The sequence below is a fragment of the Formica exsecta genome, unplaced genomic scaffold (assembly GCF_003651465.1).
Source record: "Formica exsecta isolate Colony F162 unplaced genomic scaffold, ASM365146v1 scaffold556, whole genome shotgun sequence".
In the NCBI taxonomy this organism is placed as follows: domain Eukaryota; kingdom Metazoa; phylum Arthropoda; class Insecta; order Hymenoptera; family Formicidae; genus Formica; species Formica exsecta.
The window spans coordinates 498026-515064 of NW_021852808.1; the positions used below are offsets into that span (position 1 = coordinate 498026).

The window sequence follows — 17039 nt, forward strand, 5'->3', positions numbered from 1 at the left end:
GGTTCAGCATACTCGTTGTCGTCAGAACAAACAATATCGCGGAAAGGAAAGTTGTTATACGACATTGGAAGAATTTCCGTGGCTTCTCCTCATGAAAGTCATACGGTTGAAGACGACGCCTGTGCGATCGCTCCTTCGATTCATTCTTTTTCCTGACTCTTCAATCTCGTCCTTTCTCTCGTCACGACAGTATGACGCGGCTTTATCGGTGTCACGACGGTCAATTTTGCTTTCTTCCTGGCTTTCCGGTTCCTTCATCGAATTATGAGAACCGTCGTGAATTTCCCGAGTTCGGAAATACCGTGACGTCTGAATAATATTGCGAGCGGGTCGAGAAGAATAAACGCGATTAAAAATTTTTTGTTTTTGAGAGACGAAACATATTGAAATAGCACATTCTCTATTTTTTTCAAATATTTTATCTAACTTCTTAAAATTTGAATAATTGATCTATGTATCGAATATGAATTGTAAGCACACGTTAAAAAATAAAAATGTGTGTGGTACGAGAAAATAATTATTAATTTCTTGTAAAATTATAAAGCTTGAATTTTGTGTGAATCCTCCTACATTCTATATTTGACGTGCATTGTTACGTCGCCGCGTCCGAAACAACCTAACTCGGATAAGCGGACTGTACAAATTTTAGTTTGTGTGTGTGGTATATTGAGCAAATGTAAAGAGAAAAAGAGACTCACTCACATAAGCACAGTTGCAGGACCGCGGCAAAGAGGGCTGCGAGTTTCCGCGCTGCCATGAGAGTCGATCAGTTTTCTGATGAATCTTTGGGACACCAGTCGGCGATCTGAAAATATACAAAAAATATTTGTCAGCAAAGATAGAAAACAACATCTTCATATGTCAAAAAGTATATATATATATATATATATATATATATAAAATATAAATTGCTATTTATATTTGTCAATAAATTAAAGGAATCTAAATAATTGCCTTCGTATATTTCAACAAGTTTATATTTGTATGTTTGCAAAGTAAACGCTATAAATAAATATCCCATTATCGAGAAATACAACAATCATCACCGCAACATTTCTCTTAGCTGTATTTTGCTACAGAAAGAGCCAATCTCATTTAATTGACTTTGTACTTTGCGCAAATTGGTCATGATTGTACGGTGATGAGTATGCTAGTTTGGCGATCATGGGAAACTGACTCAGCGATTTGCTGGAGTTTCCACCGCGGGAAATTTATTTTTCTCTATAATTCACGTCGCTCGCTTTCTGCTTTCCACATTACTGTTTTCTTAATAAAAGAGAGAAATAGAACGCGTCAATTTTAATTATCGTTCGTCTTAACTCTTTTGATACCCTCGACGTTGCAGAGGTGAAAGGATTTGTGAAAAAAAAGGCGAGCGAGGGTAGCATAGCGGAAGTGGAGGGAAAGAGAGAAAGAGACAGAGGGAGAAAGAGCCGAGACCTATTTGCCACGAAGTTTGATTTGCCCCGAACAAGCGCGCGTCGAGAGAAGAAGAGAGTTCTGTCTCTCACTTTCTCTCTATTGGGGCATTAATATATATGAGAAATTGCTCGGGAGAGCCGACGAAAATCGATCGGCGCTATTAAACCTAACAAAGAACTGCTTGACGTTCTCGTGCGCTCGGCCAATTGCATAAGCGCGGAATAATGCAGTTTTACACAATGGGAAAGAGAGAAAGAGACAGAGTGAGAAAGATCGAAACTAGCTTCGAAGCAAACTAACCGCAACGCCAGGAGCTCGCCAACTGTAATTAATGATCATCCCGTGATAGTTATATCCTATCACCAATTAGAGTTATGCCGAGAGAAAGGCATCCTTCGTAATTTCGATGCTGTTGAAAATCGTGAAAGCATCGCGTACGCGCGCGATTCGATTCTAATGAACAGCCGCCAATAAACAATGAATAAGGGCCTATTAAACATCAGTGAGAAGCATGCGCATGTCTATCTCCGATTTTTTGAAATTCCCGACTCAAAAGAAATAAAGGGATAAAAAATTATCGTATCGGGGAGATTCTCTGAAACAGAAGAGGGGGCAGGTATAAGGATCTGCTCTCTTAAATTGAATCGACAAAAACATTTTTTTAGGAAGATTTCACTGTTTGCAATGATATTTATACTTATAAGTGAAAACATTGCTTATATCAGTGATAATACAATGATTCTATTTAGAGTATAAAATATAATTAAAGAAAGAAAATGTAAAAATACGTTAAGTAATATAAGTCGGTTGCATGCGTTTTTAATAGAGATAATAGGGAGATAAAAATGTTTTAAGAAAAATATTCAAAGAAAAATATGTCTATTTTATCAGCAATAAAAGTACCCGAAAAATACACAACGCAAGCGAAATAATAGCAAGCTTTTAGGAAGGCACAAGTTACCTGCAAAGTAAGATGCACTTAATCTTCGTTTTTCTTTGAAAGAGAATTTTGAAGTAACAAAGCTGTATTTTCTATGGTCGAATGATGCTAGTACAATCCGCAATTTCCTTTATCAGATTACTGTTTGTTTGAACTTTTCAAACACTGCGTTGGAAAAGTAAATGCCACGTCGAATAACTTCAATGTCATGTCTTAAACTTTTCCACTTTTGTAACAATAATATGTTTAATAATATATGCATTAAAAAATTACACACATATATAACCAAAATTAGACAATTACAACTAAAGACTATGTTGGAAAAGTAAACGCTATGTCGAATAATTTTAATGTCATGTCTAAAATTTTGTAATTTTTGTAAAACTCTGTTTAATTCAAAAATTGCATATATATATAAAAGAAAAATTAAAAGAAATTATGAAAATAAATCTTTCTTCTCTTGCAAATATTTGATATTAATGTATTTGTTAAAATTATTTTTGAATTATAAAAAATTGATATATTTTTATATGCAATATAAATTATTTGAATATTAATTTTGATAGTAAAGAAACTTTTTGCATACCTTCCTTATTGCGGAATTTTTACCCTTACGAGACAACGTAATTGTTTCTTTCTGAAGCACATTTTTTTCTCATCGACGGAATATCGGCCAACTCATTTCGCGATGTCGGTAAAACCGTGAATGAGTAATTTTTATTCCCTCGCATGTCACGTGATGAAAGAAAGTGTCGATGCAGCCATCGGTCCTAGACGGATCACACCTGCTCCCAACGCAAATCAATCTATGATCTACTATAGCCTTCTGCAAGTAGTATGTTATACTAATCGCGCATTTGGAACGATGTAAAAACAAATGTATCAACTTTCATTCCAATCACACAAACACAACTCATCTTTCAAATAATAACTATTAATTTAGATGATAATTAATTAAAATAAGAATAAATATCTATACATTTCCCTTTATCGCTCAGTTTTTAAATCTGTAGATTGAAAATGCAAGTATCAGAAAGATAGCTTTAAATTAATTAGAGAAATTTTCTTTTTATAATCCTTTAATAATAAAAAAAATATTTGTACGTTTATAGAAAAAATTTATACATATGTTATTTTGCATTTTCAATCTACACTTTTTTCACAGGCTCTATTACGTTTAGAAAAATTATAAAAAATTATATATTATATATATTAAACTATATATTACATTTTTATTATAAATTATATATTATATATTATATTTCTTTAATATATTTTGAGATATAAGTTTTACATATAGAATAAGTGACGTGTCAGTACGTCATACGTTGTACAATATATGTCAGTCAATTACACGAGCGTGACATTCCAAGATTGACAAGAAAAGACTCAATTTTTAGTAGGCCTTTAAAATTCTATTGTGCGTCCAACACACGCGAATGAAATCCGTTGTCCGTGTCGAGTTTGCATGAAAACACGATGCGCCTGCCGCTTCATCCCCTAAACGAACATCGTTCTCTCGCGGCCAATCCAAGCCGCCGCGCACATCCATCCCGACAACGTCATCCCGCCAACGGCCTGCGATGCCCATAAAGCATCAAAACGACGCTTTGTTGCGGCAGCTTTATGGCATAACAGCCGATGGGTGGCGGCGGCGGTTGCGACGATCGATTCGCTATTTGTCAGCAGCCATCTCGGAAGACAATCCAACCCTCGGTCGGTGCATCGAGGTGAGTCCGAAGGAAGAAAGTTACGTCGAAGAAAAATGAAAGATGGATGGAGAGAGAGAGAGAGAAGCGGAAGGGGATGATTATGGGGCACAGTCGGAAAGGCGCGATTGATTTATTGCAAAAAGAGGCCGCGGTAAGTGGACTATTTTTCAATGAATCGATGAAGAATGAGAGAGAAGGACAGATTCAATGGAAAAATGGAATTTTCTCGCTGGAAAATGGAATTTTTAGCGCAACCAAGAACCTGCGCGAGGAGTGCCAGCCATCATACGTGCCACAGTTACCCTTCGGTGATTTTGCGAGTGTTTCGATACCTCTCGCAGCGATGGTTACGGGATGTGCACGGGGAGGAGAACGAGAGGTATGGGACGTACCGTAAGTTATGACTTTCGTCTCGCTCCCGCCATCGCTGCCGCACCGACAGCTCTATGAATGTATGCATGAGATACGAACTTTATGCTTTATGCATTGAACGCGCCGATGATAAGAAGTCGCACGCGTACGCTCGACGCGACGCGATGCAGCGTTTTCCGCTGACGAGTGCATCAAGAGAAGAGGAAAGGGGTAGAGACGCGAGTCCTCCCCGGTCCGGACAGATACATCCATTAGTTAATCACGCCCGATTTGCGCGAAACATTGTCAGTAAGGAAAAATATGTGAAAAAAAAATATGAAAGAAGATACCGCAATTTTTTAAAACAATTCCCATATATCCGCGAATCGATCGCGATCGCATCTGAAAACCAATTTCTTTGGCACAATCGCGAATTGACGATCGACTGCAAATAAAGGATTGGAGGCAGCTTTTAATAGAGACATGAACGGCGCAAAAGTATACAATAGTGCTGCCAATATGGATTCGTGTCTTATCGTATATCTTCGTATGTATATCGTATCCGGATATTCTTCCGTTCAAAAAGTCACGGATAATACTCTAATGTTCTAAAACATTATCTGTGAATATAAAATATGAAATCTATTTAAATAATATTCAATATTGTCTAATTCTAAATATGTAATTATATCCGTGTTATGTACACGTTCTGGATTTTTATCTAGCTTTAGATATCATCGTATGAAATTCATGTAATCATTTTAAAATTAATTTACATCCTTTCTCTGTAACAGTCTCCGCTGCACAAATATATATAATTAATTATTTCATATTAAAATATTATTTAAAGTATTATTATTTTTTTCAGATAGTATAAACCAAAAATCAGAAATACTGAGGGTATTAAAGCAACTGATTAAATTTTTAAATATTGTTTAGTTATATTATAATTTCCTAGATACTCGAGTATTTGACATAATAGTACATTTTCCGAAGAGTTAATCTTATATACTTCGTATCAAAATAAGTATCCATCGATAGCATGCAGATAGACGACGCTTAGTCGCATTCGCATTTAACATCGTTTGCTATCGAGAAACGGTATACATGCAGACGCAACTCGAAAACAGCATCGCTTTTAATCGTAAGCTATAAAGCCCATAAGCTTCGGCGTGCATTCGCGATGGATGGCGAAGAGGAACGGAGAGGCGCAAGATGGAAGTTTCACCCTGCGGCACGTTTATAGACAAGAACGCGCGCGATCGGACGATTATTCTCGACACGAGACGCCCTGCGGCGGTAATAACTGTCTCCGCTCGAAATGAAGAGACGGTTAATCTAATCTTCGCAAGTAACGACAGCCCGGGTCCTGGGGATTTATTCGTTCGTAACGACGTAAACCGTACAAATTGGCGACCGGCGCACGACACTTTAATTGCTTTCCGCGCCTCTCTACACAGGTGTGCGTGAAATAAATTCTTAAACATTAATTTGATTGTTAGGTGTTGCATACGGACACCTGCGCTCTGAGTGTCCATCCACAGTATATATTCTTAGCCTTTTAGCTATCTGCGTTTGGTGCCGTGAAACCGAGCCTCATCGATGAGATTGCATTTTAATATCTAGCTTTAAATATCATCGTATAAAATTCGTGTAATCGTTTCAAAATTATTTTATATCCCTTCTCTGTGTTATATCTTCTTCGCTGCACAAATACGTAATTAAATATATTTTATTAAAGCATTATCATTTTATATCATTTTATAGAAAGAACATTTTTAAAAATATTGGCAGAAATTTTTAATTCAAATAAAAAAATTCACATACAATGTGTGGTTTAATTTATTATATTCTGCCATTAAAGCGTATTTTACATTAGCTATTATTATCGAATAGATATTTTATCAAGTTTCGTTACATTCGTCCTTCAATATTTGTCATCTCGTGCGGATTAATACGTGTCGTAATTTCGCCGCCATTAACGCCGCGCGCGTATTGTGAGGTAATAAAAACAGCGTAATTATTAAAAAGTCGCGCGCACTCTCGCGTCACAACGAGGTTCGTGTTTTCGCCTTCCACATGACGTGCCAATTATATTTTTAAAAGCTCCTCCGCGCCAACGTTCGCATTCAGTGGCACCCGCGTACGCGCATACACGAGCGATATAAAGGGGTAGCTGTGCTCTTCAAGTACCACAGCACAGCGTGGCGAACGTTGTTACGCGGCAAAGTACGCGCACTTTCAGCCACAATTCCGTGTCATTTGGCCGCCGTTAATGAATATGACGGCGGGGGTGACAAAGGGGGCAGGGGAGGGGGATAGAAGGGAGGGACGGATCTCTCGCAGAGAAAACGCGATTGAGAAAGACCGTTTCGCGGTGGCGAAGGCAGGGAACAGGGCCAGGCTTCATAATGCACAACCGCTGCATAGAAGGCCAGCTAAGCCGCGCTTAGCAACTCGTTTGTGGAAAATTTGAAGTACGCAGAGAATCCCTACGGGGATGGAAGGCTCGTGGAATTTCTACCGCGTGGCCCGAACTGTATTATGCAGCAGAATCGAAACTCTTTCGCGTAGCACCCAAGTTAATTTCTCCCGAGCTATATACATTATACATATATTGCTCGCCCGGGAGACTTTCTAGGATGATACTCTACTTAGATACGCCAGCACGGCGGAAGTTAATTCAATAAGGTTGTACGGAACAAACGACTTCAACCGGATTAACTCATCAAGCGACTTTTTTGCTACTCAATTTTTTCTTTCTTTTCTTTTTTTTTTTTTTTTTGGGGGGGGGGCTTATGTATTAAATCTAGACGATAATGTTTGTGTGTAATACAAATTATTTTTGCATATGTGTTCTCTTTTATACTCGTATAATATAATTTCGCGCTTGTTACTTCGAAATATACATACCTATGATGACTTTTTCCAATTTCTTTCCGGAAAAGCGCGTATAACGCGCATTCATTAATCTTTAAATCGAGGTAAGAAGTCAAATCCACGCAAACCGTTCAAAATGCAACTCGATATGGCCGATGCAGGTTTTCCGTCGACAGACCGAGGTCGCGTCGCGACATAAAACGGCGTATATTCAATTCGAAATAACAATGGAAAGGCTCTGTCGCGGACACTTTGGCGTCGATTAAACGGCTCCAATTTGGAGGGTAAAACCGCCGAATTTGATTTCGCGCGCGTTTCTATGCGCCAAAATCCCTCACTGTCAGCTCGACGCTCGGCATCCACCGCGAGAAATAACGCGTGGCCGCCAGTTTCGAGCATGTACGAAATAATCGTATGAAAATAATGGATGTGCGATGGCGCGAGTAAAATTGGTACGCGTCCAACAAAGACAAAAAATTCCCCGTTATAAAATTTTTTTATACATTTTTTACATTTTTACATAACATGGATGGATTTTGTCTAGTTACACAATTATCATATGTATGAATAAATATTGTAATATGTAGCAGTAATAAAAATTGGTAAAAATTGATATACCCACATAATATTTTTCTACTATTATGTGATTATTGGATGCCAATTGAAGAAAAGCATAAGATAATATAATAAAATGATAAAGATCGACTAATAAATGATAAATTGCGTTAATCCATTGTTGTACAATTGAGTCATATAATTAATTGATGCGGTGGTCTTAGAATCACTGCACAAAGTACGAGATATAAAGAATATTTATAAGTATGCTCTGAGGATTAATATAAACGTATAAAAACAGACTTACAAAAAATTTTAACAAATTCTATCGTTCAAATAAATCAAAAGTATTTCTTTATTCTTCTCATTTTGTATTTGCGGAGATTCAGACGTTTGCAATATTACTTCATATTCGTTACATCTAACGTTATATTTCTTTCAAAAATCAGAATCTGCGATTAATATCTCGCGATATCGTCACGCTATTGTTTGTTTACATTATGCGGCGTACATCACATTTGCAGATATAATTGCGCTGTTTACGTTCCGCGAAGCGTAAACTAATGTAATACTACTTCTGGATCGAGAATTTCCAGAATTTCTTAAAACCTGACGCTATTCGTTCATTGTCGCGGTCGGCGAGCACGGAGACGCAAACTGGTGTAGCCCAACGGCGCAATCTAAGAAAATAAGCGGCGATCTATCGGACGGAAAATTGCATCCGGAATTGAAGAGCGCGATGGCGAAAGAGTCTTGAGAGTAAGGAGGATCTCGAGTCGAGAGCCGGATGTGCTTAACAATCAAAGGATAAGTGCTCCATATAAAATAAAATGTGTAAAGTTTATGAGAGATTGGAAAGCGTGGTCTATTTATACGATCGTATTTCCAAAAGAAAAGAGAAATTTAAGCGTGACAAATCATAATTACATATAATAGAATATATGTGATTATAATACTAAAAAATATAGTTTAATAAATTTAATAACTATATACAGAAGATAAGCGTATTCCAAATATTTTTTAATATTGGATTTATTACAACATTTGAAGCGTCCTTCTTTTAAGTTAATCCTCGTAACGCGGCAAGTCGTGGAATTCATCAACGAACGCGATGCGACATTTTCATTAATTTCGCAGAATTTTTATTAACGCGAAAATGGTAGGATGTAAACAAGTCGATGTGCAGATTTGACGACTACACGACTCAGGTGACACAGTCGCCGAATAAATCTTTCTATTCAACGTGCACGTTACCGAGGCCGTTCTATTTACTCTCATCTCGACATTGTACCTCTTCTATTTCCGAATACACAACTAAAATGCACCTCTTCCACCCCGGCCGAATGTTCTTTGCATCTCGCTTTTACGAGAAATGGAACGTCCGTTTGTATTCGCAGAATGAAAGCCCCGTCTCGCCACTTGTAACGAAATATCGCGCGAAATGAAACGTCCGATACTGACAATTATTAACCGGCTGATTTTTCTGCGAGAGAGATGTAACAAAGTGCGCGCAATACTTCTTAAATATTTCAATATTGTTACCTCATTTCAGTGCTTTTTATTCAACTTTTACGTAGCGGCTACTTTCTTCTTTGATGAAAATACATTGCTACAAGAAACATATCTTTTTCATTGAATTTACAAACCATCTAAATTTTTATTAGATTTTTTTTTTCAAATAAATACTAAATATCGAAAAATTTATTAATCTAGCTTATGTAATTTGATAATCCATTAATTTTAAATATATTTTCTCAAATTATTATAGATTTTAAAAAGAAAGAAATTTAATAATCTTAATTTTTTCATATAAGTAAATTCTATATTTTTCGAGATATAATTGTGTAATCATTGTATAAAATATTCTATATTTTAATTGGCCTGTGAAAAAACTTTTCCAATGTTCTCTAAAGAATCACGAGAGCAAACAGCAATTATCAGCTCTACAATGTGGAGCCGAGAAATATATCTAACTCAATCAATCGATTACCGCCTTCTAGCTTATCAGTGATCGCAATGTCGCACAGCTTCCCTCGTTTCTGCCGAGAGCAATCTGGCTGCGAACAACCGTGAGACGCAACATATATTGGTTGCTCTCAGGTCGTTTGATAAATTTTATGGAATCGAGGAAAGAACGATATTTTGACCCAATAGCGCGCGCGTATGTGCACTGTGTAGATGTGTTTCTCCTCCGACCGTTCGACATTTGTACCTGCTCGTGACAGGTGGATCGCAGTTATTCAGCCGGGCGATACGGCAACTGGTTACTCTCTTTCGTACACGTGCCCACCCCCATCGCATTTCCATTCACCACCCTCGTATCGTGTAAATCTCGACCTCGATTTGTATAGCTCCAAAAGTTGCGCGCCCTTTCATTGTTCCGTTAAATATGGAGAAGTTATCTGTCTACAGATTAAAGGAATACGATATAATTCTCCTGATAAGCCTAAATTCTAATTTACAAGTAATATTAGCATACTAAAGTCACATCAGCGTTGAAAAGAATTAAAAATAGCGTAAAGATAAAAAGTATACCTATTTATATTATTAATTTTAGCGGTGACATAATAATCATTAATAGTGATAAAGCAAATAATAATTTATATTTGCATTTTCATATTTTCTCGCTGCTATTTCGACGCTCCGATAATACAAGGATCGAATTACGAAGACCTCGCACGTGACACTGCGTCACGTGACAAGAGCATGCGTCCAACCCTCTGGGCATCCAGAAGTCTAATCAGAAATGTTTCTCCTTCAGGTTTGTGGTTTCGCGATTCGTTTAACCGGTTCGATCGCGGGGCATCCACACAGAAGTCTAATCAGAAATGTTTCTCCTTCAGGTTTGTGGTTTCGCGATTCGTTTAACCGGTTCGATCGCGCACGGCCCGTCGATTCCGCTTGTTACGGCGCTCTATTACAGAGAAATAAGCTGCACGGTCTGCCTTCGTGTAGTGCGATTTCTTTCGATCGCAGGCACTCGAACTCGTTTCCGCATTATCTACACCGGTTAAACTCTTATTGCGCGCTGTACGTGTACCATGTATGGCGCAAAACGCGCGATCCTTCCAGCGTACCGCTTTGGTATTTTCCAGATAGTCCAGAGTTTCTGCAGTCGAAATGTTCGCCTCGCAAAAAAACTTTTGCGCAGTGTAAGTTGTACTATCGACGTTTGCATAGGATATTTCTAAAACAAATTGGCCCGATTAAAATACTTTGATCATCGAAAACAAAGTACTATCGAATACGTTTTTATCGTGATTTTTATTGAATTACATTGGTTGATAGAACATATCCCGAAATTTAATTTAAGGAAATATCGTTCAAAAAAATCTTCTTTGTCTCAATGGCGCTCGTTCACAATGCTTTAAAGTTATACTCACGAGCGAAGTTCTCCTAAGCTATTAACCTTTCCGATTCACCGATCTCAAAGTCACATAAATTATGTTTTACTAAAACGGAATTGTACGGTCTAGAAACAGCTAATACTCTTTAGAGGCTAATCCTTGGACGTTTTTTTTTTTTGTTAATTTATAATTATAATAAATTTGAATAATAAAAAAAGTATCTAAGTATATATAGTATATCTATTACATAACATATTGCACACTTAGACTAGAACCCATATACATAATATATTACTTAGCAGAATCTAATATAATTTTGATTTTATTTCAAATTTCTTTTTTATGTAAATCTTATTATTAATGATATATACCTTTGTCATTTTGACGCTCCTTATCTTAATCTATACCGATAAGTTACACAACGTCATAAATTTCATGTGTTTCATTCATAGCATTTAATTCTGATTGTTCCTACCGTTGTTAAAATTATAATGCCGGCGGTTACATCTACATAAATCAATATTAAGAAAAATTCAAGGGAAAGANNGAAAGAGGAATCCATCCGATCGATAAATTGGCTCGCGATTGAAATCGGACGCGAAGCGGCGCGCCTCCGGCAAGTTTCTTTTCGCATAAAGAGACACGTTTTTACTCCAGCCACTTGGAAACACTTCAGCGACAGGGTAGCAAGTATTTATCTCTCCCTCCTTCCCTCGAATAGCGTCTCGAAACTGCGTACCGAGTATACACAGTGATTCCTTTGAGCATTCCGCGATGGGTGCACGAACGTGCGTCTGCTCCCGCGCGCTTGCATCCATTCGTCCTCTCTTCGCGCACCATCTTCCTGCCCTCTCACACCTTCCTATTATATAAACTTGAAGGGTAGGTCCGACTATACTCGCGCACGGTTTATATAATACAACATTGGGGACGCAGCGCACGTATGCAATTTCTCCATAATTCCTTGGTTTGCCTCATCCCTCGCGCCTCCAGCCGAGGAGGAAACGAGAAGAGGGAGAAGGACGGGTGTTGAGTTGGGAGAGTCGATAATACGATTCCTCGTATGTCCTCGACATGAACACGCGCTGCATTTGCCCCAACCTCCCCGCGCCCACCTCCCACTATTTCCCTCATCCTCGGAAAATCTAATCAACCGCCCGCTCCCTGTCACCGTCAAGGCTCCTCTTGCACCGATTTTATTTCCGTCGTACTTTTCTTCCCTTTCGCGCATCTAATGTGTATCCTTCGGCAGAATATGCTTCAAAATTTTAATGATACAGAATCTTTCACTAGTGAGAGTGTCGATAAATAAAATTCAAAGTTTAATCTTTGCTTAGAAATTCAAAATGTAAATCAAAGATTTTGTTGCGTCCTATAATCATAAGAAAAAAAAAAAAAAAATATTAAGATAAAAATCACTATTTGTATTCTTGATTAATAAATAAAAAATTTGTACTACATTATTTAGGATTCGATAATGACTCCGTAACGTCCAGCGTTCGACATATAACTCGAGGGTTAATTACCTGCTGCAATTACTGTGTACTGGAGCTCGCAGGGTGGATCGAAGCAAATTTATGCGAGTAACGAGAGCGACTCGTTGTTTCTCTCCCTTTCTCCCTTTCGCCTACCTTCGTCGTTTGCCCCTCTCTTTCTCTCACCCTATTCTTTCCGCCCCATTTTAATTCTCGTTCGCCGGCGCGCATCGCGAATATCGGCGATTAAAGTGGTCTTAAAAGGCCGACGGACCGTACGTCGCGTTATATGAAATATCCCTTGGTCGGCAGAGGTCCATTTCAGCGGCCAACAGCTCGCCCGGCACCACGACGACGACGTTCTGATAGAGAAAACGTGTTCCGGCGCCACGTCGTGCATACAGAACGCGTCGACTCGATGCTTTCTTCGCACGCGCCAAGCATTTTCGACCCTCTTCTGAAGAGCTTGTGGCTACCCTCAGACACGTCGTTCTGTAAATCAAAGTCGACCGTCCACACGTAGACCATTGCTATCGTCTGTGAATTGTAGATTCTTAGCAGGCTTCGCAAAGAGAAATCATTCGCGATCGTAGCTTTTTAATCTCATGGAAGAAAGTGATTAGTTGAGATTTGTTACGCCAATATTATTTAATAATAGTTTATTCTGTATGATTTAAAATTAGTTAAAATTTAAAGAAAAATTTATTCTAATAAATTTCATACGACGAAACAATGCGTTTCGATACACGGTGCTATGGAAAACTGTCGATCGTCCATTTTGCGTTGCAAATTTAAACGACATGACAATGTTTAAAAAATTGTAACAAAATTATTATATCGTTAATCCGTCGTTGCGAGCAACCAAAGAAGATTTTACGCATCATAATGTACGGTCCAAAGAGCCTTTTAAAGCCACTTTAAGCACCAATTTTTGCGCCTTGTGTGCGTAAACAGAAATTAAAATAGCAAGCAAAGGGGAAAGCTGGGAGCAAACGAGGGAGGATGCACTATTTACGTTGGGATACCATTCAACCCTTTTCCGAGCGACACCTTCCTTAATCGCGACATTATGCGCAGCGATGCACTCTCTCGAACATTATTTCGTTTGAACAAGTAAACGTCTCCATATATCTTCGTCACTATATATACCATTTATTTTAAAAACGATCTAAGTTAATTCCAAATTAAATAATTTGTCCTTTAAAATACTTCAAAATAAAAAGAAGTAAGGTTTAAAGTAGAAATATTCGTCGGACATTATTTTTCACGATATTTCCCATGAAATATCCAATAAATAATTTTCTCTAATAATGTTTGAGTTAAGCGAATTTGTGCAGCAGAAAACAATTAGAGAAAAACTGCATAATTGTTCATTTTTAAAACGAAACTTGTTTACATTGCGCTATAAAAAAGATATGCGCTATAAACTTTATTCTCAAATGAATGTTTTAAGCGCAAAAAGAAGCCAATGCGAAATGCAAGCGCGTCATACTCACACATTATTGCATAAGCTTTACAGCCCGGATTGTAAATTTCACCAGCGTCAAAAAAAAAATAAATAAATAAATAAACAAGGTGCGAAAACGCAACGCGTCGATCCAACAAAATTTACGACCAGCGTGCCCAAAACATCGCGCTGTAAAAAAGACGGTGGCACGTTAATTTTACTGCCGAATTTTTTACAGCCCTCGATCATCGACCATATCTCGATATCATGCATTGACAATGCATAGAAACGCAATTTCACGGAAGCAGACGAGATGGTCATAAATTGCGTTTTAAAATCGTGTTTGTTTTTATATAAAATATTCTGGATTTAAAAATTGTCACAATAAAGTTAAAATGGTTTGAGAAATACTTAAAGAAAGAAAGAAATTTTTTTTCTCTATAATTTGTCGTTTGGATATATTTTTTTACTGTACATAATACATATTTATCTATGATACTTTTCAAATGTCTGGATCCTCGAAAAATTAATGCTTTCTCGAACAGAATATAAATCTGCAGAAGCCGCCGAAAAAAAATTCCGCGCAAATAAACCGTTGTCGTCTGACTCCGAATATTTCTCTCTTTTAATGTTCTCAAAAGGTATCTCCAAACCGTTCCAAACCATTTCCGCACGGAGAATGCCGCGGATATTCTTATTCCAAGCATGCAGCGCACGCGATTCTCCAACCCCGTTAATTATTTTCCACGGGCTTCTGTGTACCGCATAAAATGACGGACAAACTTCGCGATGTTCGTCTCGACGGAAGGCCACGTGACACGGACGGTAAACTCGATATTCTCGTCTCGGAGGAAGCCGCTGCGACTGGCAGCAACAACGGCGACTGCGTGTCACTCTTGGCGTCATCGCTATCGCGGCTTCCTCGAATCTCTCCTTTCAAAGACTCGACTTTCATAGAATTATTAATAAGATATTTCTTTGATTTACGAATAAATATTTGAAAGAAAGAATATATAGCGAAAGTTTTCTGAAAAAATGTTGCAGGCGTAAGTTTTTAAGTTGCAAAGTATGACAGATAAATGGCTGGTAGTGGAATGTTCCGAGTGTCGCGAACAAATTCGAGGAATCATAATTTCAGGGCTTTCGAAACCGCTGATCTGTTCCAATGAGAGATCGTTCTCTTCGGGAAACATCTTATCTTTCCTGAAGTAAAAGGCAGTGCGAAGACAAGGAAGTGGTGCAAATATGCGATTTTTAAAAAGCTATTAAATTTAATACTATAAAATTTATTCTCAAAATCATACTCAATTTTATTCCAATTCTCTTCAAAGAATTAAATATATATTAGGCTCATTTTTAAATAACTTTTGTATGGCTCAATTGTGATAGGCAATGTAATAAAAAAGAGAATTATAACGACAGAAAATGAAAAATCTCTTATTTTTACATGTATTGTTATGTTTCAAAATAAGTTGAATTCAATATAAGATGAAATTTTCAAGCATTAAAGGAAAAAAGCGAAAAATTGGAAGAAAATTTAAAAAGTACAACTAAAAAAACAGACCAAATATAAAGTAGAGTGTGAGACAAATGTAGAAATTTTCATTTTGTTCGTAATATGATTACGTCATTTTTCAGTACTGTGTCATAAATGGAGCAACTATGATATGATTCTTTTAGCGGATTACGTTTGACGCAAATCCTCACATTTTACATTTCGCACTTTCTTTCTTAAGATCCGCCATGCTGCCCGATTCTCAATATACGTTTGCATATAAAGTGCATTTTCTGAATTTACATTCGGTTGTCGATTGACACTTGAAAAAAACAGCGGGTTACTTTAGTATATATTTCTATTAATATTAAAAATAAAGAGCCATTTTATATATAATACAAATGTTTGAATTCTTTTCAGACAATCTTGAACTTATACAGCGTGAATCTTCGAATCTTCGCCATCATATCTCGAATCGTGAATAGATTTCCAAATTTCATCATCAATTCCACTATATGATCTTGTGATTCGCGAGGCGAATACGCGGCGCGTCCGGGAAAATGGAGTCTATCGAAAAGAAGGAAGGGAGAAATACCTCGGTTCTTCTCGTCCTGCCATACGCACGCCGCGGCCTCGTCTCGGCATATCATATCGCTCGACTGCCCCCGCGAATTGATTCCTCTCCTCTTCATTTCGAAAAGAGGAGAACCGTCTCTCGCGGACACCGGGCGCGCACGGAAGAGAGAGAGGGAAAGAGAAAGAGAGAGAGAGAGAGAGAGGGGCGCACGTGATGCAAAATTTTAGACCTCGCGTATTGTTCGCGCATAAAATTCGTCTTATAAGCATAATATCCCTTATTATTGCGAATTTACTATCTTTCACTTCCCGACTGTTACGATAGAAAAGGACGACGTGAGTCTCAAGAACCTACCGCTTACTTCTCTTCTTTGTCGCTTTCATTCTCCCTTTACCTTGTTTCGCAAAGTCTTCCGTACTTTCCTCTCTTACCTTTCCTCGTTTCGACCCGAGTATTTGTTCGGCGAACGTTTCGCGAACGATTTAATTAATCCGTGAAAAGCGCAGTTCTCCGTCGCCCTTAGCCTGTGGGCTGAGCAGTTAAGGCCGAGAAAGGAAAATAATTACCGTTACCGAGCGTTTTGCCTCTCTTCTACACTTCATATTACATTCAACGTTAAGGTAAGTACGCACGGAGAAAGTCCTCACTTCCTTTCCTCTCCATTCTTAAGATAGTAGTTCTCTGCTCTCTCCCTCTTTCTGGGTCGATGGAAAATATCAACCAGCATCGCTATTTGCGCAGATTACGTCGGATAAGCATCTCGAAATCGCGAAAATTCGGGACATTCTCGCCCTATTTCGTCGTGAAGCGGAAAACTGCATACGATACTTACACGACG

At 37.9% G+C, this 17039-nt stretch overlaps 2 protein-coding genes across 2 annotated transcripts in view; one reads left to right on the forward strand and one right to left on the reverse strand.

Moving 5' to 3' along the window:
- LOC115242019 (lachesin-like) overlaps nucleotides 1-17039 on the reverse strand; it is a 201096-nt gene that overhangs the window by 26527 nt on the left and 157530 nt on the right. Inside the window, exon 4 of the mRNA XM_029818022.1 lies at nucleotides 703-805. Within this exon, the coding sequence (XP_029673882.1) occupies nucleotides 703-757 (55 nt within the window). The 5' untranslated portion in view covers nucleotides 758-805. The remainder of the gene's footprint in view (nucleotides 1-702; nucleotides 806-17039) is intronic.
- Nucleotides 3102-17039, forward strand: part of LOC115242020 — a 71824-nt gene continuing 57886 nt past the window's right edge. The window contains exon 1 of the mRNA XM_029818023.1: nucleotides 3102-3197. Within this exon, the coding sequence (XP_029673883.1) occupies nucleotides 3102-3197 (96 nt within the window). The remainder of the gene's footprint in view (nucleotides 3198-17039) is intronic.